Raw genomic sequence first — 25,547 nt, forward strand, 5'->3', positions numbered from 1 at the left:
CATTAAAATGCTAATAGTATGACAATGATATCATTTTAAGTGAGGGAAAAGCATTTAAAATTATAAAGATGCAATAATTACAATGATATAAAAATCTGATATGTATATAGACAGGGACTAGAAGGAAACATGAGAAAAATGTGAGATTCTGAGTAACTGAAATTGGTTTTTTTTCCTGTTACTAATATTACATTTTATATATATTAATATAAACAGCTACCATTTTTATACAAATTTAAAGTTTATGCTAAACTTCAACTTAACAGCTCCCAATAAATCTCTATTCATTTGGCATCTGCTGAACTAATCAAATATTATCAAGATACAGAAAGGACCAATCTGTAAGCATTTTGATGTTTTGCCCCTGCAAACATTTTTGTTGCTGCCATGGCTTTGGACACTCAAGTTTTCCTAAACATCAACAGAACCTTGCTTTCCTCAGCTGGAATCCAATGTCACAGGTGTACTTTTTCTGTGCAAAGCAATACCCCCAATTTCCTGAAAGAAGCTTAATAAAGCCAGGATTACAGCTTTCGAGGTTACACCAAGGGCATTGTCATCCCAGGACTCCTATGGGTCAGGATATAAGTTTCGCACCAACGTATCCTGGAGCCCCGCACAGAAAACACCAGGGTTGTCTGGTAATGAGGGGCTTCCAAACTGAGTGATACCCATCTAATGGGATTCGCACAACAGTAGAGAGGGGTTCTGTATTTTCAAAGCCTCAAATAGCAAGAAAATAACCTGCTGTGTGCTTAATTTGGGGATGGTTTACTCATTTACGCATGCAACTGAAGTTCTTCATGATTAACTGGAGTCACTCAGAGTCACTGTCAACTCTATGGGGACGGACGTGGCAGCCCCAAACCACATCAAGTGTAGTGAAATGATAGCAAATTTCAGCGCCCCTGGGCATTGGGAAATAAACTTTGCCATTGCAGCCAAGGACATTTTTTTTTTTTTTTTTTTGTCAAGAGAGGACACAAATATGAAACAGCCCTGAGCAACATCTCTCTTCCCAAGACAAGAATGCAGGAGGGAATCTGGGATGGCATCAAGGTATCAGGTGGTTCCAACAATAATCCTAAGTTAAAGAAAGATGCATGTCTCTGATGTGTGCACATATAAGGATGGATTTAGGCAAATAGACAAGGACAAGAAGAAAACAAGAGATACTTTGCCTTTTTCATATTTCTATGACGTTACGGAACTTACTGCTCCTGCTAAAATGGGATAGATTTTTGGGGGGGAAACAAAAGCCAAATAAAGTCACATATTAGTTAAATATCCATTGCATATCCACTTTGTGCTAGGCACAGTTCTAGACATTGGGGAAACACTGATGAATAAGACAAAGTCCTTGTCTTGAGGTCTAGTGTGAGACACACACATCCACACACATGCACATGCACACTCACACAAAGATCACTATAATGCAATACAGCCATTGCAATGACAATTATAATCTAGAATATTGCATGCAGGAGTGCATAAACCATTTGGAAGAGGTGAGAAGAAATCTTGAAAAGAGGTAATGATCATTCTACTCTCTGCTTTTATGAGTTTGACTTTTTAGATTCTAGTGAAATCTAAGTGAGATCATGTAGTATTTGTCTTTCTATACCTGGCTTATTTCAGTTAGTATAACATCCTCCAGGCTGGAGAATGGGAGGAATTGTGGAGATATTTGCCAAGGAGTTCAAGCTTCAGTTGTATAGGATGAATAAGTTTGTGGGAATCTGATTTACAGCACAGAGAGGATAGTTAATAATACTATTTCGTATACTTGAAATTTGCTATGAGAGTTGATCTTAAGTGTTTTCACCATAAAAAAATTATAACTATTGAGGGGATGCATATGCTAATTAGCTTGATTGTGGTTCACAATGTATATACATATCCAAACATAATGCTGCACACCTTGAATAAATACCATTTTTATTTGTCAGGTACACCTCAATAAAGCTAGAAAACGAAAATTAAAAAGAGGCAATGGTAGAGATGATTGAGGTAGGCAGACTTTGCCCCAGAAAACGGGGTGGGAGTGGGACCTCAAAGGCAAGTCAAAGTATTAATGTGCACAAAGGTTCAGAGGCAAAAAGTAGCTTCTGGAAGGTGCTGGCAATAATTAGCATGGTGCTGCCAGAACGTGGAAATGGAAAGAGATTACCTGGACATTTATTTAACAGATTAAAAAAGAAAAGAAATGGAAAGAAGAGAGGGCTAGAAAGGAAGCTAAAGAGGTCTCAGGAGGGGTCAGGGAGCATCTGGATTCTGCGTTAAAGAGCTGTGTGGCTGGTGGGCAGCTGCCTGTGTTCGCTGGGCTGTGTGTTTGGTAGGTTCCTCTGATGGTTGATGTGGAAGGTGGATCTTGGAGAAAGATGCTCATGCGCAGGAGGAGCCAGCAGATGATGGATGCAGAAGCTGAGGTTCCAACCAGTGCTGAGGTGGGAGGGTGGGGATCAGTCCAGACAGATGTCACACAGTTGCTGTCAAACTTGGCTGCGCAAGAGACTCCTCTGGGCTCCGTTTATAAGTGTTTCCTGGCCCCACTTCTGAAGTTTATAACTCAGTAGCTTTCAGGAGGACCTGGACCTCCCTGTCTTTATGAGTCTCCAGGACTTTGAAAGCTCAGCCAGGGTTGAAAGCTGATGATTTGGAATGCAAAGCCTGCTCTTCCTCCTTTCCCCTTTCTTTCCTTTCTGTAACTGTCTATTTGGCACTTACTACATGGCAATGATTTACTAAGGTTAAAAAGTACCATGGAAGTTGAGGGATAAAGGAGGAAAAGACCTTTTATCCTTTCAAATGTTTCTCAAATTTAAAGACCTGTAAACCTGTACAACTTGTAAAACCATGTCTTAGTTCAGGCTGCTATAACAAATTGCCATAGACTGGGTAACTCATAAACAACAGAAATTTATCGGAGCCTGGGAAATCCAAGATCAAGCCATGCACAGATGTGGCGCTGGATGAGGGTCTTTCCTCATAGACAGCACCTTCTAACTGCGTCCCGTGTGGTGGAAGGGCATGAAAGCTCCCTCAAGCATCTTCTATAAGGACACTGATCCATTAATTAAGGACAGAGTTCTGATCATCTAAACATTCCGTCATCTCCCCAAAGCCCCGCCTCTTAAAACTAGCACATTGGGGATTAGATTTTAACATATGAATTTTGGGGGAAAACAAACGTTCAGACCATAGCAACCCCCAAGTACAAATGTGTGAACACCCCATTCCACAAGGTTCCATAAGCTCCAGTTTGAGAACTACTGCCCTCAGCGTCACCTACTACCAGTTGCTCCACTGAGATTGAAACGACCCATCAGACATGGTCCCTGGGCTCTCCTGCCAGCACTGTGGTTACAGAAGTAGTCATCCAGCTAGCCCAGGATAGCTTTTCTTTCTTTTTTCTTTTTAAATAATCATTGATTTGAAAATGAGAAACTGCCATAGTTGTTGTTTACAGAGAGCCTTGTCCATTTTGACATTTCTGTGCAGATGTAGGAAAGGATTTTTTCAAAATTGACTTGGAAGGGGAAACTTATTTCCAGTAATGAAAAATATCCCAATTTGCCTTCTGCAATTTTCCTTTGATGTTGACACCTCTGCCAGTGTATATTTGTGACAGAAATTTGTGTCAGAACCCTCCCAGAGCCATCAGATCAAGCATGCCATTCGCCTACATAAGAGGAGAGGGATGGGGCTTTGAACACCTCTTTCAGCTGCAGGAATGTTCAGGTTGAATGGGATTTGCAAATGCAATCAGGATGAGGAAGTCATTTCCACTGAGGGGCATGACACCTCCTCCTCCCAGTCTGGCCCACATGCTTCCTCCAGCCCACTTTCCTGTATCAGCCAGGGTCCACCCAATATTGATGGAGCACCCCGCCTCAAGGATTTGACAGTTCTAGCTGGGCAGACACAATGTGGACTGCAAGGGTTCCAGGGTGGTTCCAGACCTTAGTCTCCCTCTTTATCCCAAGACTGCCCCTTCGCCCCCAGCTACATGCCCATGGCCACCCCAGTCAGATGGACTGATTGATCATGACTGAGAAATTCAGATCAATTCCACCAACATTTATGGAGTGTCTTTGGAAAAGGCACTGTGGCTAACTAGTTAAGAGGACTAGTTTTGTAATCACACCTGGTAGGAATCCAGGTTTTGTTTACTAGTGGGGTGACCTTAGGCAAGTGCTCCCCATCTCTAAGCCTCAGTATTGAATGGGGGTAGTGATTCTCACCTTGACTTAAAGTGCATAATGATAAGCACTCTGAGTGATACATGGCAATGATAATGTGGTCTCAATGGGATCCCTGCAGCAAACAGATGGATAATTCAAGGAGAATTGAATGAAGGCACTGTTCATAGTGCTGTAGGCCTGTGGAGGGAAATGGGGCAGAGGTGTAGTGGAGGAGGGATTTCCTAAGGGAGGGCAGGAGGGGCGGAGGAGGAAGCAGGTCCCAGAACCTGGAAGGTCACCTTGAGAGGAGCTGTGATCTCTCAGGAGGGGAGGATGCTGGGGCAGTGAAGACCCCTTCCTTCCCCCCCCCTTCTCTCCTACAGGGCACGCTTGTGGCTCAACAGAAGACAAGAAGGCAAGGCAGCTCGGTGGCATCTGATTCCTGTGCCCAGGAGCAGGTAGAGAAGGATGGAGCGAGGACCTGGAGGAAGAAAGGACATGTACCAGCACCACTGCCACCCACAGAAGACCCATCCTATGCCAGGTCTTGGGAGCTCAGCAAGGAACCAAATGGGTCTGGGGAAGTCTAAGAATCTCCCCATCAAGTCTTAGAGGAGTAGTAGATAGATGTAGAAATAAACAGTCACAGTACAGGACAATAGATGCTATTGCGAAATAATACATAGGAATCCCTAATCCAGGTAATGCACAGGGACAAAGTGTCCCTGAAAAAACCCTTGAACAGGGTGCTGAGGATGCAGGAAAGGAGACATGGGGCCCCCGCATCCAAGACAGAGAGGAGAAGATAACAAGGGGACTGTGTGTGGCTGTGATGTGAAGACTGTGGATTTGGGGGTGGATGTGTGAAAACAGGAAGGGCCCTGGGAAAGCCAGCAAGGGCTGGGTCTCTCGTGCAGGGAATTACTGGTTGAGTTAAAGACGAGTTTAGATTTTTAGAGCCACTGGGATTTCCGACTGGATTTCAAGCAGTAGAGTGACTAGCACATTCTATATTTTAGAAAAATGATTTTGGTCACCTTGGGGAAGGAGGTGTTGGTTGTTCTGACCCTGGTCCACAAGAAGTGGCATCAGGTTGTCAGATATAACTGGGTGGGAAGAGGAATCTCACTGCAGGGTAGGGAAATCCTGAAGCAGTAAGGACAGGTTTCAAGGCGAGCATGCTTCTGAAATCGAGCTTCCCAGCAAATGTCCCTCACATGCTGGGGAATCTTGGCCAGAGACAATTTAGTGCAGTAAGTGCCAAACTTGAATGTGCACAGGGATCACCTGGGGAGCTCGCAACAACACAGACCCTGACTCAGCAGATCCGGGGCAGGACTGAGACAGCACATTTCAAAGCAGCCCCCAGGCAATGCTGACAACAGAAAAATGCACTGAGCGGTTCAGCCGTACAGGTCAACTACTTCAACCTTCCCTTTTGCAGATGTGCTACCGAAGGCCATGAAGGGGCATGACTGACAGTGTACCACAGAGTTAGCTGGTGGCAGAGCCTGTAGGAACCTGGCAGTGGGTTCTCCAATTCAGAGTTCTCCTGGGGCCCCCAGGACCTTCTGGGAGACTACTGGGGACCAGGCACTTTCTTTGCTATTGAAGGGCAAAGGGGAAAGGGAGTAAAGAGGTGTTGATGAGACAAGAGTGTTCCCAGCATGTCCTTGGGCGGTGCAAATGGATCTGCCAGCACATGTGACGAGCTCCTCACACATCAGCCTGCTCTGAAAACTTCATGAAAGCTGACATAAACCTCTGGTGGGCTGCCAAAGGCCTTCTTCCCAGACACGGTGATTGGCATAAAAACTCAACACAGTACTCAAAACACATGCTCACTCGGGTGCAATCCATTTGGAGAATGATTTGGCAATGTGTAGCAAGAGTTACTACAGTGTTTGCTCCATTCAACCCTGTAATTGCATGGGTGTGAGGAGGTGTCTAATGTAGACATTTATTAAACAGAGGAGAAAGAAAACCAGCAATGACATGGAATACCTACTGGACAGCTATGCCTAAAATATATTTCTAATTCTTACAATATTCCTGAACTACAGGCTTGAATATTGCTTCTCCTACACACAACTTTTTAAAATTAAGCCAATAAGCTAACTCAAGTTCAGAGGTTAATTTGCCCCCAAATCACCTGTCTAGACAATGTTAGAACCAGGATTTGGATCCAGGTCAATGTGCTCTGAAGGACAGTCTTTTCAACGTGACACAATGCCACCGTAAGCATGAAGTTTATCACAGTGTTATCAGAACTATGTAAAAAACGACAGAGGAACGGATAAGTAAATTAGAATATATACACTCAATGGACAATTATGCGGTCATTAAAAAAGATAAGCTGTTTCCATGGTGCTATAAAGGTGTCATGATTGCGATAAAATGCTTAATGATAAATTACAATAGCAAATTTTATGTAATTATAGTTAGGCAAAAGATGTACGCATATTAACAAAGACACAATACAAGGCAAAAGAAATGTCGTGGTTGAGGAAGAGATTATAGGTGATTTTTTTCCCCTCTGATATCCAAACCTTATATAATATTGTTATAAAAATTGGCTGAGAGAGAATAAGATTGCAGAATGCATTTGGTTTGGGGGAGTGCACAGAGCTGGTGATATATACGAGATCCTTAAGGGAAGTTCAGTCCAGTCTAAAAACACCTATGCCTGCTCCTGTCTTCCTGTGGCTCTGCTTTTCAGCTGCGAAGACTCTCTAGAGCAGCGGTCCCCAACCTTCTTGGCACCAGGGACCAGTTTCATGGAAGACAATTTTTCCATGGACCGAGGAGTTGGAGGGAGAATGTTTTCAGGATGATTCAAGCGCGTTACATTTGTTGTGCAATCAAACCTGTCTGCTAATGATAATCTACATTTGCAGCCACCGCCTCAGCTCCACCTCAAATCATCAGGCACTAGATTCTCAGAAGGAGCGTGCAACCTGGATCCTTTGCGTGCACAGCTTGTAGTAGGGTTCATGCTCCTATGAGAATCTAATGCCCCTGCTGATCTGACGGGAGGTGGAGCTCAGGCGGTGATGTGAGAGATTGGGAACGGCTGTAAATACAGATGAAGCTTTGCCTACTCAGCCACCTCTCGCCTCCTGCTGTGCAGCCTGGTTCCTAACAGGCCACAGACAGGTACCAGTCTGCAGCCCCAAGGATTGAGGACCACAGCTGTAGATGACTGTTCTGGTGTAGACCCTCCTACCTCTGGCGTCTTCCTCAGGAAGGCTTCTGCAACACTGTCCCCTTCTTCCAAACAGAAACACAAGTAAGCACCATTAAGCAGAGCCGCCTTCCAGAAGTGCAGGGAGCACATCTCCATAGGAGGAGGAAGGAAAAAGGCTGCCTTTAAGCATCACAGCAGGCGATGTGGCTGATGCTTGCAGGGAAGGGCTCACCTTCAAGGGCGAGTCTCGCAGGACCAGGGAGAATAGAAGTGCACGCTGTTAAGAGGCAAAACAGCTGTGACAGAAGGGAGATGCCCAGGCATTCTCAGTTCCCACCTTCCCCAAGTCCTCCTAGACAGTCTCAGTCTAAGCCCCCCTTAGGCCAAGGGCACAGCGACAGCTTCAGCTAGGATGGTCTTGGTACCCAGGAGCCCAGTGTGCCTCACACAGCCAGCCCCCCCTGGGAGGCTGCTGAAGCAATCCCGCTTGCATGGGGTCTAGATGTTCTCTGCACCTCCACACAGAGGCTAGGGTCTTGCTGTAAATAGGCTGATCCTCAGGATCCGGAGCCTGTTGTCTGTTTTCATTTCTAACACTTCTGGTCACCTTAACTCACCACGCTGAGTCCATCCCCCAGATGGGAGTGACTCTGATACTGACATGTCTAGACCTTGCTTTAATCTACTGGTGACTGGACACCCCACTGCCCATGGAGGCCGCAGTCTCTAGGAAGTTTCCCCAGAACCTCACATCACCTGTCTCATCTTCTTGTTGGCCTGTAATGCTGATGTGCCTGCAGATATTGTAACAGAGTCTGCTAGGATTATAACTGCTATGAAAAGGGTTTGAAATTGACATATCTTTAGAGTGCAGGAAAAACAATTCATAAACTAGTGTAAAGATGGATTCTGTAGGACACACCAATGAGTGAGTGCAGAGCTTCACTGATCCCTATTTCAACGTCCTGAGAACAGGCAAGAGATGACCGGCAGGCTTCTCCTTGCAGGCTGACCCCACTGGATTGGCAATGCCCTCCCCGAGCACTGTACTGTGACAAGGGGGAGCCTGAGGCCAGGTCTGTGTGCAGTGGAAGACTGTGCTCTGATTCATTGCTGAAGTCATCATGGGAATGGGATTAGGGAGAAGTGGAGGTAAGCATATGTCCCATATTCATCTCCCTCAGTTAGAAAATAAACAAACTGAAACTTAAGCTTTAAAACAAGGAGGGAAATATGGCTATCACTTCTAACCTCAAGTTTATAGATTTCCATCCAGATTCGTACATATTGTTCGACCCTCCTCCCTTAGATCCATTTCTATTGAACAGAGAGAGCTATTATTTTGAGCATAGTTCTCGATCAATGGAATGCGTGTGAATGCTTCTACTTGCTACTGACAAATCTATTAAGAGAAAAAAAGGAAAGCAGGAATTCAAACTCTCCCAACCAGCTGTTTAAAGAGATCCAGGTCTCTCTTATCATACCTCAAAAATTGTATCTTACTTTCTAGGAAGAGCAATCAACACACTCCCAAACAAAGTGATTCGAAAGTAAAGTATGATGTATGCATTCAGGAGAACACAGAGCCATTAACGGATAGTTATATAGATTATGTAGAAATGGGAATATGTTGGCCATGACGAAAATAAAAAATGTCACTGTAACCAGGTCAAACACATTGCAAATGCACAAGAACTAGAAAGAAAATGAACCCATGTGAAAATGTTTAATATGAAAGGGATGGAGGTTACTTTCCACCTCCTCTGTTACTAGTGACATCCAATGTTGTTATGTCACTAACATTAACAAAGAATAAATTATTTAAAAAATAAAGCAATCATGGGGAAGTTGATATTTAAATTTTTATTGTGACTGGTGCCTTAACTTTGATTAAAGTTTAGAATACAGTATTATTTGCTAAAATATTTTTAGTATTTATTGAGTGTCCACTCTGTGCCAGGTATGTTCTAGGCACTTGGGATATAGCCATAAATAAAGATCCCTAACCTTGACAAGTTTACCTTTTAGTATTATAATTGAATTCTATGAGTTGAGTGTGAACTCACTGGTCACTGGACCCTCATGTGGTCTATCAGAGAATATTATAGGGTTTGGGACAAAATTTTATGATTTTATACGGTTTTATAAGGTTGTATCTGTGGACTAATGGATACCAAGAGTTACCCCTGACTATTGCTGTAACTCAGCAATCAAAGGGAAGCTCTCCAATCTTCATTCATAAAGAAAAAAAGCACCACCACATTTGAGTGCCTACTATGTTCCAGGCACTGTGTAAGGCATTGAGTTCTTTTCAGAGGTGAACTAGCTAGCTTTCTTATCTATCAATCAATCAATTCATCCACCCATCCATTCATTTATCTGGTCCTGCCTTCATGACACTTATGATATAGGCAGATACATTAATAAACAAATGTGTAATAATTCTAAATTGTGGTACATATTATTCAGGAATGGGAAGCAATGGTGAAGAATAATGGTGAGTGGGTAGAGTCCTACTTTAAGGCTATTATGGACAGCCTTGTGGAGGTGGTGGCGTGCATGTTGACACCTGTAGTAGGAGAAGGAGTTGGCCATGGAAGATGAAGTGGAGGAGCTTGCTGGTAACTTAGAACTCCATGTTCAATGAGCCTGAAGCAAGAGGGAAACCACAGTGTTGCAGGACATAAAAGAAAGCCAGTGAGTCCAGAGGAAAAAAGAGAATAGATGTTGCAAGTCTTTCAGATCTAAGTTGGCAGTTTGGGTTTTATGTGAAATGCAATACCTCTCTAAGTAAGGTAATAAAACTCTGGGAGACATTAACGAAAACCTAAATAAATTTAGAGAGATTGAATATTATAAAGATGTCAATTACCCACATATTGTTCTATACATTCAAGGTAATTCTAGTCAAAACTATAACAGATGTTTTCATTGAATCTGATAAGTAGATTCTATAGTGAAAAAGCCAAGGGCAAGAATAAAAAAGATATTTCTGAAGAAGGATGAGGAGGAGGGATCTTCTCTAGCGGAGTTCAGGAGACTATGAATCTGTAGTAGTTAGGACCATGTATGGTTGTGGTGTATGGAAGCCAGTGGAACAGAGGGCTCAGAAAAAAACTCAGGAATGTAAGGAATTTCTGCAGAAGTCAGAGATAAGCTGGTAGAGCAGAGAAAAAGAGAGACTATTTATTAAAAGGACCTGGGAAAAGCATTTATACATGTAAAAAAAAGTGAATTTTACACTCCATCTCATACCATACACAAAAATTAATTGCAGATAGATCAAGGACTTAAATTTCAAGAGCAAAACTATACAACTTTTGGTAGAAATATAGAAAAATCATCTTCTTAAACATGGTTTCTTTTTTTTCTCTCATTCTCTCTCTTCCCTCCCCTCCCCTCCCCTCCCTTCCCCTCCCCTTCCTTCCCCTTTCCTTTCTTTCTTTTCTTTTGAGATAGAGTCTTACTCTATTACACCAAGCCTAGCTCATAGCAACCTCAGACTCCCGGGCTCAAGCGATCCTCCTGCCTCAGACTCCCAAGTAGCTGGGACTACAGGTGCACGCCATCATGTCTGGCTAATTTTTCTATTTTTAGTTGAGACGAGGTCTCACTTTTGCTCAGGCTGGTCACGAATTCCTGAGCTCAAGCAATTCTCCCGCCTTGGCCTCCCAGAGTGCTAGGATTGCAGGTGTGAGCCACCATGTCCAGCCAAGACTTTCTTAAGGACACAAAATGTGTTAACTATATAAGCAAAGACTTTCATTTACAAAGGATACATTGGAAGAAGTAAAAACAGAAAGTTACATATACAACTGGCAAAGCATTATCAAAAGTCTATTTAAAATACTATTAAATATCAATCAGAAAAGAGGATATAACCCAATAGAAAAATGGGCAAACATCAGTAGACATCCCACAAAGACTGAAATACAAATGAACAACAAATATATGAAGAGATATTCAACCTTATTAATGACTGAAGGAATACAAAGCAAGACAACAATGAGATACCAATTTATACTTATTTAACTGCCCCAAATGGAAACTTCTGATGATACCAAATATTAGAGAGAGTTTAAGATTATAGGCCTTCTTATGCTTTGCCCTACATGAAGGTAAATTGGTGAAGCCAGTTCGGAAAATAGTTTGTCATTTTGTGTAAAGTTAAACATTCATTTATCATAGGACTTAGTTTCTAGATAGAAATTCAAGAGAAAATCTTGCACATATACTGTAGGAGGTATGTACAAGAATGCTCATTTCATCAAAGTTGATAAAGGCAACATTCTGGAAGCAATGCTAGCAATAAAATATGATATAAAAATGTTCCAAAAGATTATATACAACTTAAAAATCCTTTCTTAAGTTAAAATACTAATAAAACAAATCAATGTGCTTTTAAGGAATGCATACAAGTAGTAAAACTATATAAAATGTAAATGAATTATGTACAAGATTCAGGACAGTGGAGGAGTTGGGAAGATGAAATGGAGAGATGTAAGTAAGTCAATGTAGACATGTTTTTGTAGATCATGAGTAAAGGTCAGATACGGTCCAAGTTCTGATTGTCTTGTTAGGTGGTGTGTTACTGAAAAATGAATGAATAAATAAATAGAAAAGAGGGTCGTGCATGGACCAGTGAGGAAGGTGTTTCATGAAACTAGGAGTAAGATTAATCTGATTTGGGGCACCCAAGTTGTAGGTCAGAGCAGGAAGGGCCTTTTGAATCTATCTAGTCTAATCCTCTGAAATTAGAAATGTGGAAACTGAGGCCCAGGTTGGGAAAGGGACTAGTCCAAGTACATTACTTGGCAATGGCAAATCAAAAGTCAAACTTATATTTATTTTTTTTTCAAACTTATATTTCTTAATTGCACAATTCACTATGTGATTTGCAGTGATACACGTACATTAAAAACATGCATAAACTAAAAAAGAAACCAAGAAAGCAGTGACCATTTTTATGCCATTTTGAAGGACTCTGAAGAAGACCTGGTACGTGTGTATGTACGTATGTATGCATGTATGTCTATTAATATATGTATTGAGACCATATGAAGGTAGACCAAGGTCCTGTGGGTGTCAGATTTAGGGAATTACTTTTTTCCTGGTGAAGAGTAAAAAAAAATCAAAATAAAAGTAGTTAAAGGAAAAGGGCCCATTGGTTTGAGGTGAAGGGGAAAAAGCTACCTGCTGTCTCCTGAGCCAATGAAAGGATGAGCAATGAATCACTAATTTGATCCAGAAATGCCAGAACAGAGGCTCCAAATGTCCTGATAAGAGATGAAACCTGAAAATACCCTTCATTTTGTTTTGACCAAAACAGAAGCGAAAGAGCCAGCCAGTTAAAAGCAGCAAATTCATACTGCATGTCCCAGCCCCTCCGGAATTCCAACAGGAGTAACGCAGCAAAACATCTGAGATGAAAAGATAACAACTTGTGATGTTTAAAGAGACACTTCGCAGCTTAAACACCACCTCTGGGCACAGTTTATTGAAAGGACCACAGCAGCTGGGGAGAGGGCTCCATCTCTAGCCGCATGGCTGTGTGTACGCGAGCATACCTACAAAGGCCTCTGGGTACATACATAGTGCATCAAAACACAGGTTCCCTCCCATCTAAGGAACATGAAGGAGCCCATGCCAAATGCAGAACTCACTCTTCATTTCTTTCCTTCCCTCCTTTCTCCTAGGACAACTGTAAATGCATAGAATTAAAATTAACCTGGAGAATTTTTTTTTAATCCCAAATTTTTCTTTAACAAAATCTCTAGAGAGGAATTACTGCAGGAGGTCATGAGAAACAGTTGGGAGCCTGCTGAAGTGACAGGGAGTTTCTCCCATGATATGACCATGGCACAGACACGAGGAGACCAGGAGGTCCTCCAGTTCGGGAGAAGACAGATACAGCCCTCTGTCATGCTGCCATTCAAATGCATGTGTGCATACACATGCCAGTGTCCAGCTACACAAACTCACAAAAATATATGCTCCTACACACGCATGCCAAGACAAACATACTTATTCCCCTGTGTGCACTGCAGGCATATTTTCCATGCTGCAACCCCTGTTGTTTTGCTACAGCTAAACTGAATGATTCATGTTGACTGTGAAAAACCTTCTTATTGCAGGGAGAACATGATTTGCAGTCCTTTAGGTAAGGAGTGCCATGCATCTGTTGATTTCCACTGTCATGTTACCTGGATCCATCACAAATACCTGTGTTGTAATAGAGAAAAAGAAACACCCCAAGGCAAATATGTAGGCAGTCCTGATACTCCACAAGTGGATGACAGGCACCTCTAATGGGCCCACTTACATAAATGTAACTCACTCACATCAGAACGTGACTTCCTTTCCTTGCAGACTCTGAGTGCCAGAAATCATTCTTTTCAACCAGAGCTGCTTCTATTGAAACACCTGTCAGCCTCCCTGTCAGCCGAGTGACCTGTACATGGCATCTACCCAGGGATGCCTGCATTTTTCACATTTCTAGAAGAGACACATCCTATGGAGGCTGATTGATGAGCTGAGGGCTAGGAAAAAAAAATGGCTCCTAGACATCCCAGGGCCCTGACTTTTAAGATTTAGGGAAGGCCTCTAGGCAAATCTATTAAGTTTTTGTATACGTGTATATCTTTTTTGATCTCACAAAAACCACAACAGAACTAACTTCTACTATTCAGGAGAGAAGGAAAGATTTTAAGGAAAGGTCTGTAGTGGGCTTCAGCATCAGAGTTGCAAGATGTCATTAGAAACAGCCAAAGGGATATTGACAGAACGATACCTCCCTGTGTGTCTTCAATTACTCCATACACTGTTTAGCAACCTTGAGAGAAAAAGGCCAAAGCTTCTTGAACTTGATTCTTAAAGAAAATTAGCACCTAGCACCTGCCTGTGCGTGAGTGAGGTGGCTGTCGTGTAACATCAGATACAGGTGGAGTCTGGCAGTGAAGACAGTGTGAGCCAGGACCAAGACTGCTTTTTTTTTTTTTTTATCCAATACTGGATAACACATCAGAGGAGATTGCATTCATTTCACACAATGCTTCTTCCCAACCCTGGATTACATTAAAAATTGCCAAGCAACTTAAAAACAACAAACAAACAAAAACAACACAAGGATAGAAACCCTCACTCAGAGATTCTGATTTATTTCGACTGCAATGAGGCCCATCTATCCATCCAGCCACTCAGGTATCTGTCTACCTATCTGTTTCTCTATATTGTTTCAAGTTCTCAAGGTATTCTTTTCAAAAATAAAGTTTGTGTTTTAGAGCAGTTTTAGGTTGACAGCAAACTTGAGCAGAAGGTATCTCAAGGTGTGATTCTAATCTTCAGCCAGGCTTGAGAACCACTAAATGAGTTAGACAAAAATTTCATCATTACCCCTTGTTAAGATAAAGCACAAATCCGCATATTCATCCAAGGAATATTTATTGAGTACACACTATGTGCAGGCTACTATGTTAGGTCCTCAGGACACATTGAAAAGCAAAGTAAATATGGCCAGTGTTAGTCATTTCCAGACCAAGGGATGTCAGCTGGGAACCAGAGCTGATGTTGTAGTTCAGGTCTGAGAGTCTTCCACTGGCAGAACTCGGTCTTTTGTTCTATTCAAATCTTCGACTGATTGGATGAGGCCCCATCCATATCAGGGAGGGAGATCTGCTTTACTCAAAGTCCACTGATGTAAATGTTAATTGCATCTAAAAACACTTCCACAGAAACATCCAAAATAGCGTCTGGCTGTACTCTTGCCAAACTGTGGTCCAGCCAAGTCGACATAAAATTCACCATCATGGGGCCCGTACCCTCATGGGGACAAAAGGCCAGTGGAGGGTGGGATGGTATTCAAGGAAAGAACAAAACAAGTGCAGAGTGTGGAAGTGGTATGAAAGAAAGCAAGGTGCAAAGAGAGAAAGCAAACGGGAACCTGTTTTGGATCAAGTGGACAAGACAGGAGAAAAGCCTCTTGGAGGTGAAGAATAGGTAGAAGCCAGCCACCAGGCATCCTGAAATTCAGAATGACACAGGCAGCAGGAAGGGCAGTCACCAAGTCACATGGGCTGCGAAGAACTGAGTGAGCCTGAGACAATGTCCAACGGCTGGAGGAGGAGGGCCGCAGTGAGCAATGGGAAGGGAGGCGGGAGATGAAGTCAGAGAGGTGGGCAGGGGCTGGATGGTTCAGTGACCTGAAGCTAAGAGGAAGCCAAAGGAGAGAAGGGACAAGATCGGATTTACTTTTTAAATGTTCTGTCCAGCTGCAGGGTGGAGAAGTGGAATGGGGGAGGGTGGATGTGGGCCGGCAGGCAGGGAGGTACTGACATGGTCCGGGCATCCGATGGTGTGCTCATAACAGGGTGTGGCGGTGGAGACGGGGCCTCTAGGCCTGATGTGTGTCTACTGTGGCAGGAGAAAGGCTCAAACTTTCTGGCGGAGTAGCTGTGTGGCAACGGGGGGCAATGGTTGACCCTTACATTGCTGGCTGGAACAATTAAAAAAAAAACAAAACAGGAGCCTTTTTTTTCCTAGTTATCAGCCTGGCTTGAGTTATACCCAATAGCGGCCAGCATTATGCAAATTGTGTGTCCTAATTAACTAAGATCTAGTTTGAATTATGCAAATTCTTGCTTTGGGCTGTATTAGTCACGATCCAGCTGATTTCTTCCTGCCTAGACTACCTCCTGGCCATCTGGACCATGATGTCCCACCCTCCCCACTGCTCCTCCACCCTCCCCACTGGGGCCAGAGTCACAAGTGAGTCTGGGGCCCGGGGCCCCTGAGCGGTCACTGTGGCCAAGTGGAAAAACAGGAGGAGGTGTGCCGGTGCACCGTTCGTCCAAACAGAGCCGGGAACCTCCCTGGGCCTCTCCCTTCGGGAGTTTGCTCATCAGCTTATCCTCACAGCTGGTCCCCTCTCTCCATCAGCGTTTGTGTTTGCTTTTGTCCTGTTCGGAGCTCTCAGGCTCAGAAGATGCCCCAGCCTTCTTGCAATGCACTCTGTTGATTGCTGGGGCCCGTGCTTTTTGATCAGACTGAATCCAACTATCTGTATGCTGCAAAAATATTGACAAACCCTCCGACCTACTGTACCTTTTAAAGGCGCTCCCACACAGGAACGCCGCCTTGTTTTATTGAGGCAAAGCCTGTGTTTTATTTAACTCTGAATGCCAGGCACCTAGAATAGCTTGTAAGATAAATGCCAATCAACTCCAGCATAATCAAGACACCCATTCCTGCCTCATTAGGGTCTTCTCATTCCCTTTAAGCTTCTCAGATTTATACACTGTAATTAGAAACTTGGTGATTTTGACTGCTAAACAGAAAGGCTTACTGGGAAGCTTCACATGTCTGAATTTTAAATATTTTCACACTTCGTTAACCCAGTTGCAAAGTGTAACATCTTCTGGCCCAATTCCCTCACACTGTGTGATTTTTATTTTTGGACAGAGACGAGAACAATTAATTGAATTGAAACACATATTGATTACTGTTTTTCATGAACTCTGAACAGCTTGTCTCTAAATGATTTTATTGAAGAGTTTTTAGACAACTGTTTGGCTGGATTCTGACTCTAGTGACCTCATTCTGGCTGTGAGTGCCTTTCTGCAGTTGTGATGGTCTGAGTTTTGGGGGAGTTGTTGTTTCCAAGGGCTGAGTCAGAATGGGAGAGGCCACCCTGTCCCTCTTTACACACAGGCCCTGATTGGGGAACCTTAATTTCTCATTCAAACCCAAGATCAGGGTTCTGGAAGAATCTATGTGAATCACATGCTTTCCATATGCCTGGTGAAAATACTCAGCTCTTTGGACCCCAAGTGAGCGGGAATATTCCCTAGTTCATTTAGTACTCATATTATTCATGCAAAGACTGCGATGTTTTCATCAAGCAGAGCTTTCCAGATGAGTCGATATTCCCTTACCACCTCTAGCACCCCCTTGTGCAAATCCAGACTGTGAGATTTTAGAATGTCTCCTGGACTGGTGCTTTTTATGCCTTGATGTGCACACGAATCACCTGGGGATCTTGTTAATGCAGACTCTGATTCAGTGGGTCTGGGCTGGGCCTGAGATTCCGCATCTGTAAACATGCTCCCAGGTGATGTTGACGCTGATGGTTTGTGGACACAGGGCCTTTGATGCTACCTCTCCCTGTGCACGATCTGTCACTCTGTTAGGAGAGTGATCATAGAAGTGCATTCTGTATCTCCCACTAAAGTGCAAATCTTGAAGATCTGAGGCCATGGTCTAATGCATCCTAAAACTTCCTGTCGCAGCTGAGGTGAGGCTGGCTGCGGAGGGCTCTGATGAGCATTTTGAGCTCCCAGGTCAGTGGGCAGAAAGAGAAGTCACAGCTGCTGCAGAATTGGGTTGTTTCACAGCCCTGGGGTGGCAACAGGGTCAGGGGGAGACTCCCATCCCTCAAGGGAGGAGGGCCCAGGGTCTAACAGTATATGGGTCCAGGAAGCTCATCGAGGTAAGAACTCATTACTGAAAGGAGGGTGTCAAGGCTGGGTTAGCAGCAGGAAAGCAGCAGCTGTAGCAAAGCTTTCACGTCACCTGCCCAGGTACACGGTCTTCCAGTAAATAGCTGAGCCCTCATTGCAACATCACAAATGATGGAATGTCCTGGCCTCCTCCTGGGGTATTTTGCAGATGTCCCCAAGATGCCTGTGCACCCACCATCCACACAACAGCTGGGTGATCTTTTAAGAATATAAAGCGGATTCCTTCATTCCTCTGATTAAAACCCATTTAGAGCTTTCCACTTCTCTTGGGCTAAAACACAAACTCTAGGGGCCCTGCATTCCCTGGCCCTGCCCACCCCCCCCATCATGGTCTCATCACTGTCCTCCTCCTCACTTACCAAGCCTCAGTCACTCTGCTGTCCCTTCTATTTTTCAGACATGCCAAAGTCACTCCCACCTCAGGGCCTTTGCACTGGCTGTTTTTCTTCAAGTGTCATCACTGCTTCACCTTCAAACACTTTGAGCAGCTTAAAGGCAAGGTTTAAACAGCAAAGCAACTCCAAAATGAGGTAGAATCTTTTGATTTTGTGGATTTGACATGGATTTACTTTTCCCTTCATTCTTACCCAGATGAAGCTTGGAACAGTCTGACACCTTCAGGGGCATGGGAACTGAAGCTGAGAGACAAATGGGACTTAAAGCACGCTCAGATTTTGGGGTTGGAGGCAGAATTGTCCAAAGATAGATCCAGAGGTTGTGATTTAGACTCGTGGGAAAATAAATTTAATCTTGACAGTAATTAGACCTGCTATATTTAGCAATGACACTGTTATAATAATGAAACACTTCATCCCTCCCTTCCCCCCACTGTTTTTTTTTTTTTTTTTTTTTTTTGCCTTTTGAGTTTACTGAATTCAAGCAAGGTTGTGCACAGGACAGCATACTGCATTTCTCCTCCATTTGTGCTATCCTATTTTTCTTTGTAACAACATACTCTTTTTGAGGCCAGAAGAGGGTGAATTTTAATTTATGGGTTTCTCTCTTGAAATTACAATCAGAACCTAACTTTAAAAACCAAATTGGTTTCATCTAATTAAATTTGGAAATTGCCTCATAAAGACACGCTTTGTTATAAATGTCTCTAAAAGCAAAGTTCCCCGCTTACTATCTGGGGCTGGGTTAGGCTGGGCCCAGCGTGGAGGGGAGTCTCCCCATCTCTCTGCTCCGGAGGACACACTCCCCTACCAACTGGCAAAACGTTCTAAAGAGGAGTGTTTGCTAGAGCAGCACTACAGATTTTAATGCCTGAAGGAATCACCCGGGCATCGTGTTACACCGGAGATTCTGATTCAGGACGTCTGGATGGGCCTGAGAGGCTGCATTTCTAACCAGCTCCCAGGGGACGCAGCTGCCGCCAGTTCTTGAACTGCACTAGGTTGCAGCAAGCGCCAAGACTTCCCATCCGAGTCTAGGAGACATGGGTTTGTCATCTTGGCTGTATGACCTTGGTCTTTCATTTCACCTCTCTGCTCCTCATTTGTATGTAATGATAACAGCTAACATTTATAATGTTATTTCTAAATGCCAAACACTGTGCAAAACACGTATTTAGTCTGATCTTCACAACAACCTTATAAGGCAGTTTTATTATTCTCTTGATTTTTTTCAGATGAGAAACCTGAGGTTCTGGGAGGTTACAGGAGGCATGCAAGGTCACGGAGTAAGTAAATGTCAGAGCTGGGATTCAGATCTAGGCTGTCTGATCTCCACAGTCAACATTCGTACCTTCTTGGGCCTGGATAACTTGTGACACACATGAGCACAGTCATGTTTGTGCTCAAAATACAATGGCCTACAATGGCATACAATCTCCTTAACTCCCTTCATGGCACCCGTCAAGAATTTTTGCATATTCTCAAAAGGTAGCCTCAAATGTTCACAAACAAGTGAGCCAGCTGCAATACTCTGGCCTGGTTCTCTGTAATCATAGCCCAAGTAGCAGCCAAGAAGCTACTTGAGGGTATCTTGACATACCAGTCATTAGTAGAGTCCATCATGGGAGTGCCAACATCCCATGTGTCTTTTAAAATTCACAAAGCACTGGGTTCACACAGGAGTGAAAAGAGTGTGCTGTGCCCACCCACCTCTGTGCCTGGAGCTCCACAGAATGTGCCGTAGAATGATGCCTCGACTTCAGGAGCTTTTGCTCAAACAGGGCATCTAACACAATAGTTGTGTTTGCACCCTTGTTCTCCCTCTATTTCTTTCTTCTTATCATGGAATAGCAATGACGATATTGCCAGTTCAGTTCCATGTATAATCGTACTAGAGGAAAAAGTATATTCCTTCCAAGGAAGAAGTCTGTGCAGAAATATAACTCCACCTGCAGCATGACCTAGACCAATGGTTTCCGAGCACAGGTGGGTACGAGGACCAGGGCCTTTTCATGACAAAATCATCATCAATCCAAGGCAAAGTAAGAAAAAAAATAAAGTGATTGCCATGAGTTAGTCATAAAGCTAAATTTATTCAATTTGAAGGGCTGCCTTTTATTTTGAAAGTATATTCTTTTTATATTTTTAGAGTTATGTCTTTTATTAAATTATGTTGATGGTAAAAATGGTAAATTACCCTATCCTAATCCCCCAAAACCCTTTGAAATGTTAGTGGCCTGTGAATTCCAAAAGTCCTGAACATCTGGCTTAGACAGCCTTTTATATAACAGTACTAAGTGATTTAACTCCCTAAATTGTGGGTCCTTTCCCTCTGCTTTACAAAGAACAGACTGGCACACTCCATAGATCTCTATTTCATTTATACACGAGTATGATCGTGGTCTCCACTTTACAAAGAATAGCATGCAGCTTTGAAATGACTGGATTCTGTTCCAGTTACATTTCTGGTCCCTCTCTTCCCCGACAAGACTCTGAACACATCCTCGGCAAGGTGTATCGGTGCGAGGCCATCTCTGCCTCGTGGAGCCTCCCTAGGAAGGAAGCCTCTCTCAAGCCTGTGGCTGGAGAAGGCACATAAATGGTGGGGACAGAGGTCTGTTCCCTCCCTCATGTACTGATCCTGGGAGCTGCACCAAGCTCCTTGCAATGTCTGAAATGGGGACGTTAGATAACTCTTCTGAGCAATGCAAGATTTAGTGAGTCAAGGTGTTTTCTCAAGCACCTTGCATGTGTTGGATAACCTCTTCCCTCAGAGAGCTCTGAACACCTTCTAAGTCTTTCTAGAGAGTCCCATCAGATTAATCCCATTTCTCCCTCATCAAATACCCACTGACCTCCCTCCCCGGAGCTCACCTTCCCTATGCCCCAAGCCCACTCTCCAGGTGCACGTTTCTGCGTGTGCACTCAGTGGCTTAAGCCCTTCCACAGGTCCACGTTTCAGCCTGGGAGTGCTGGTGTCTTTGCCTTCCTCAGAATCCCCGCGGCAACGCTCAGGCAGAGATTACCACCTTCATTTTACAGATGAGGAAAAGGAGGCTTAGAGAGAGGAGGAACCTGCCAAAGGTAACTTGAGATTATTATGGCAGTGCTATTAGGACACTGGGCTATGCCATTCCAGCCGCGACATCCACGCCCTTCCCTCTGCGTTGCTGTGTTTTTCTATTTCATCCAGTATTGCAATCTCATGTTGTCTAAGAATACAAGGTGTGGAAGAAGGGTCAACCTTTACCTACATCCCAGTACTTGAATCTTAGCTTCATCAGTTTTGTTGGAGATGTTCTGTTTTGTTTTGTTTTTTATTTCGCAATGAACTTTTATATACTTTGTTTTAGTTTTACAAGTTTTCAGGAAGCCGTATTGTGTTGGCTTGATGGCTAAATTCCTTTCTGAGTAGATTCTGTTCTGTCTCTGATAGGATAAGGCCCTGCTAATGCTTGGAGAGGAGCTTTGGACACTATCACCTGGGTGAAAAAATATATCTTTGGGCACAGAGCAATTTAAATTTAACAATCCTTTACCCCTGTGGCAAAGGGTCACCTTGGGGTTCTTTGCAAAGCCCAGGGGCTGGTATGGGTGGGCTGAGTACCATGTGGGTCTGCAGTTTCCCAGATGAGCGTTTACCACTGTTCGCCAGGCCTGGGTCAGGAAAACCTGACTCTGTGAGTTCTGGCTTCTTTGTGGAAGAGATCGATTGTCACCATAAACACCTCTCTGGATGATGGCATGTCCAAATTTCTTTCTCTCTGGGGCTATCAAGACAGCTCAGTTGTGTGCCCTTGTGTTTTCTTCCCATTGTACTGTCAGAAACCTTTTGACAAGTTGTGTCTCACTCACCTTTATGCCCTCGATGGAAAGGTATTCACCAACTTCAGGCTGAAGTGACTTGAACAGTGTTAAGCCAGTGCCGCGGTGCAAGGGGCTGCCTTACCTCATAGAGTGTGATGACCCCATTGGTCTCATTAGGAGGTTTCCACTGGATGTAGATCTTCTCCTCAAAGGGACCTCCTTGGATGGATTCTAGAGGAACAGCTCCTGGAACTACAGAATGGAAAAGGTATGAACTTGGTGACACTTTCCATGTCATTCCTCCAACCCAACTGACCGAGAACAGGGTTGGCAGAGTTTCTATAATGGACCAAATAGTATTAAACAAATATTTTAGGTCTGATGTGCCATACTGTCTCTGGTACACCTACTTAACTCCACCACTGCAGCAAAACAATGGCACAGATAATCCCTAAATAGTATGGGCGTGGCTGTGTTCCAATAAAAGTTTCTTTCAAAAACATAGGCAATGGGCTGGATTTGACCCATGAGCATTGGCTTGCTGACCCCTTTTCAGAAGGCAGATCAGGCTTTTCATCTGTAGCCTGAGCACGTCTGTTCATGAACTGAACCAGACAGTTGTGGAGAGGACATTAGCAGGCCCCAGTTCTACTAGCAAGTGGGAATCTGGACTTTGCTTTAGGATTGACACCTAAGAGATGGAAAGTAAGCTTCCCCATCATTTTACTAACTATCATTTTCCTAACCCTGCCAAGTTTTCCCCAACTGTAGGACATGCTTCCTCAGTTTCCTGACAAATTCCTGAATCCAGCAGGAACTGTGTGCCTTGAAACCACAATCCAATTAGAGGCAGCTTGCCTTGCTCCAAGAAGGCAGCCCGCTTCCCTTGCTGCAGAGTTCCCAATGCCTGGCATGGGGCAGACACTTAATAACTATTTGCTGGTTGGATGAATAAGCGAATGAATGACTGATGCCAGCATTTTGCCCTAATGAGCACAACCTTTCCTGGGGCTGCTTCTGTAAGCAGGTCAGTCTTCCCGCCAGCGTCTGCCTGCTGGACTGCACCACCCTCACAACTGTCTGAAAGATGCTGAACCAGAAAATAAAAATGATTCCCCAAACTTTCAGTTATAAGCCCCTAGGGAATCATGAGTTCCTGTAAATTATTGCCAGATCTATTTATATTTTGGCATTATCAAAGCAGGTACTTTTACTAAGCACTTGCTCTTTGATGGGAATTTTACGTACATTATTCCACTTAAGCCACAAAACAGCACTGCCCAGTATGCAGTATCTCCTTTGTGCCAATCAGGGAACTGAGGCTGAGAGAACTAATAATCTGCTCAAGGTCATATGGCCTTTAAGTTGTAAAGAGGGAACTAAACACCTGTCTATGAGCTTTACAGCATATACTCTTAATCATCACGCTATGCCTCTCTACATATAGCCTCGGCCATATGTTGCAATCAGTTCCCCATTGTTAAATTAAAATATACTGAGTTTTTCTCATTATGGACATGATACGCAGAATTCGTTGAATATTAAGAATCTATGAAAGGGTTAAGAACAAAAAGAACAAAATCACCTATAATCCTCATATTCAAAGATATTTTTCTAGTATTTTTAGGCACATAAAATACATACACATATGTTATTTTTAAAATATAGAATATGCCTATGCATATATATTTCTTATTTGTAAGAATAACTTATTTGTAAGAATGAACTCCTACTGTACATATTGCGCTGTGACCTTCTTTTATCACTAAGGAAGCCGCAGAATAAAAAAGAAAATCCTTAGGTGTTCTTTGGGGCCATGCATTTTAATGGCTGCTTAGAGGGGTAGGTGTCTCTTTATAGTCACGCATCCTTTATTATTGGGCATTAAAGTTGCTTAAATTCTTCATGATTATGAGCATCCTTATAAGTAAGTATTTGCATGCAACTCTGCTGATGTCCCTAAGAAAAATGCTTGAAAATTAATTTACTGGGCCAAAGTAAATGAACTGTTTTATTTTTAAGGCTGTTGACACATATCACCACATTGCTTTCCAGAAAGTTTGTACCATTCTGGACTCGCCAACAAAAGAATATGTCTAGCCCTTATCCTTGCCAACACCAACTGTTTAAAACTTAAGTGGTGTGTGTGTGTGTGTGTGTGTGTGTGTGTCTTTTTTAGAATATTGGAGAATGTGGATTTTGTTTCCAGTTTTATTAGCCATTTACACTGATTCTTTTATGAACAAGCTCAATACCCCTCATTTCCCTATATGGCTCTTCGTTTTTGCTCATCTTTGTTGTATGGGCTTGTAATTGTAATCTCCTTTTAAGGATATAAGATTTCTTGTGTAGGTTGCAAATATTTTCGCCACTTTTTCATTGGCTTTTTAAGTCTTTTAGATATGTAGAAGCTTTTAATTAGTGAGATCTCTTATTGTTTTCCCTTATCCACTCTTCCTTTCCACAAATATTTATTGTGTATTTAACATGATCAGGGGACTGAAATGGACACTAGGGATGCACCAGGAACAAGGAGAGACGTAGTCAAATGCTTGTTAAAGTTCTTATTCTGGAAAGGGAGGCAGACATTAAATAATTACACCCACAATTAATTCATTACACTTGTTATCAGGGCTCTGAGGTACAGGGATGTGGTATTAGGAGAATTATAACAAGCAGAGAAGCTCTAGCATACCAAGTTAGAATATGAAGCAGCACATGCACCGGAGTTGGTGGATATTAGAAGTTACTAGGGTGAGAGGGGGAGGAGGTGTTGAAGTATTGTGCATAGCTTTGTGAGTCCAAGGGTGGAAAGAGAAAAGTCAGAAGGTTGTTGTCGCCATCCTGGAGAGAAAGAGCAGTAGCTTGGCCCACAGTGATGGCAGGGTAGAAGAGAAATGGACAGTGAAGGAGATTCAGGTAAAACTGACATGGCTTAGTGGTAATGGGTAAGGGTGAAGTAGGGAAAGGGTGTGTCATGGGGAACCCCAACTCTTTTTGTTTTATACAACTGTGGGATCAGAGTGTTTGTACGTAGGAAGGGAACCTTAAAGGATGACCAGTTTTGGAGAGGAAGCTGGTGAGGTCAGTTTTTGGTCATACTTTCCATTGGAGGCACATGGAGAACATCCAGGTAGCAATGTTGAGTAGCAGGTACATGTAGGAAGACAGGGGCCAGTGTCTGGAGATTGAAACCATGGGCAGGAAATAGATGGGAAGAATAGATAGCAGAAGGAAAAAAAAAAAAACAGGTCTAGGACTAACCTAAGAGGAACTCCAATCTTAACATTAGGAGGAAAACAGAGAAAATGGGAGGCAGAGTTCAGAGAGGCCACTGGGAGGGGAGCTGCCACTGCAGCATCCGAGGAAGGGAACAGTCTTAGGAAGGGATTGGTCAACGTGACTGACATGGCTGAGTGAGCAAGTGAGATGTGGCTTTAAACTTGCCCGTTGCATCAAG

General features: G+C 43.3%; 1 protein-coding gene across 5 annotated transcripts in view; it reads right to left on the reverse strand.

Annotated features, from left to right (window-relative positions):
- Positions 1–25,547, reverse strand: part of PTPRT (protein tyrosine phosphatase receptor type T) — a 1,014,822-nt gene that overhangs the window by 316,076 nt on the left and 673,199 nt on the right. For all 5 annotated transcript variants that reach the window (XM_012781110.3, XM_020281830.2, XM_076011129.1 and 2 more), the window contains one exon: positions 22,230–22,339. In XM_012781110.3, the coding sequence (XP_012636564.2) occupies positions 22,230–22,339 (110 nt within the window). The remainder of the gene's footprint in view (positions 1–22,229; positions 22,340–25,547) is intronic.

Source organism: Microcebus murinus, chromosome 16 (assembly GCF_040939455.1).
Source record: "Microcebus murinus isolate Inina chromosome 16, M.murinus_Inina_mat1.0, whole genome shotgun sequence".
Taxonomy (NCBI): domain Eukaryota; kingdom Metazoa; phylum Chordata; class Mammalia; order Primates; family Cheirogaleidae; genus Microcebus; species Microcebus murinus.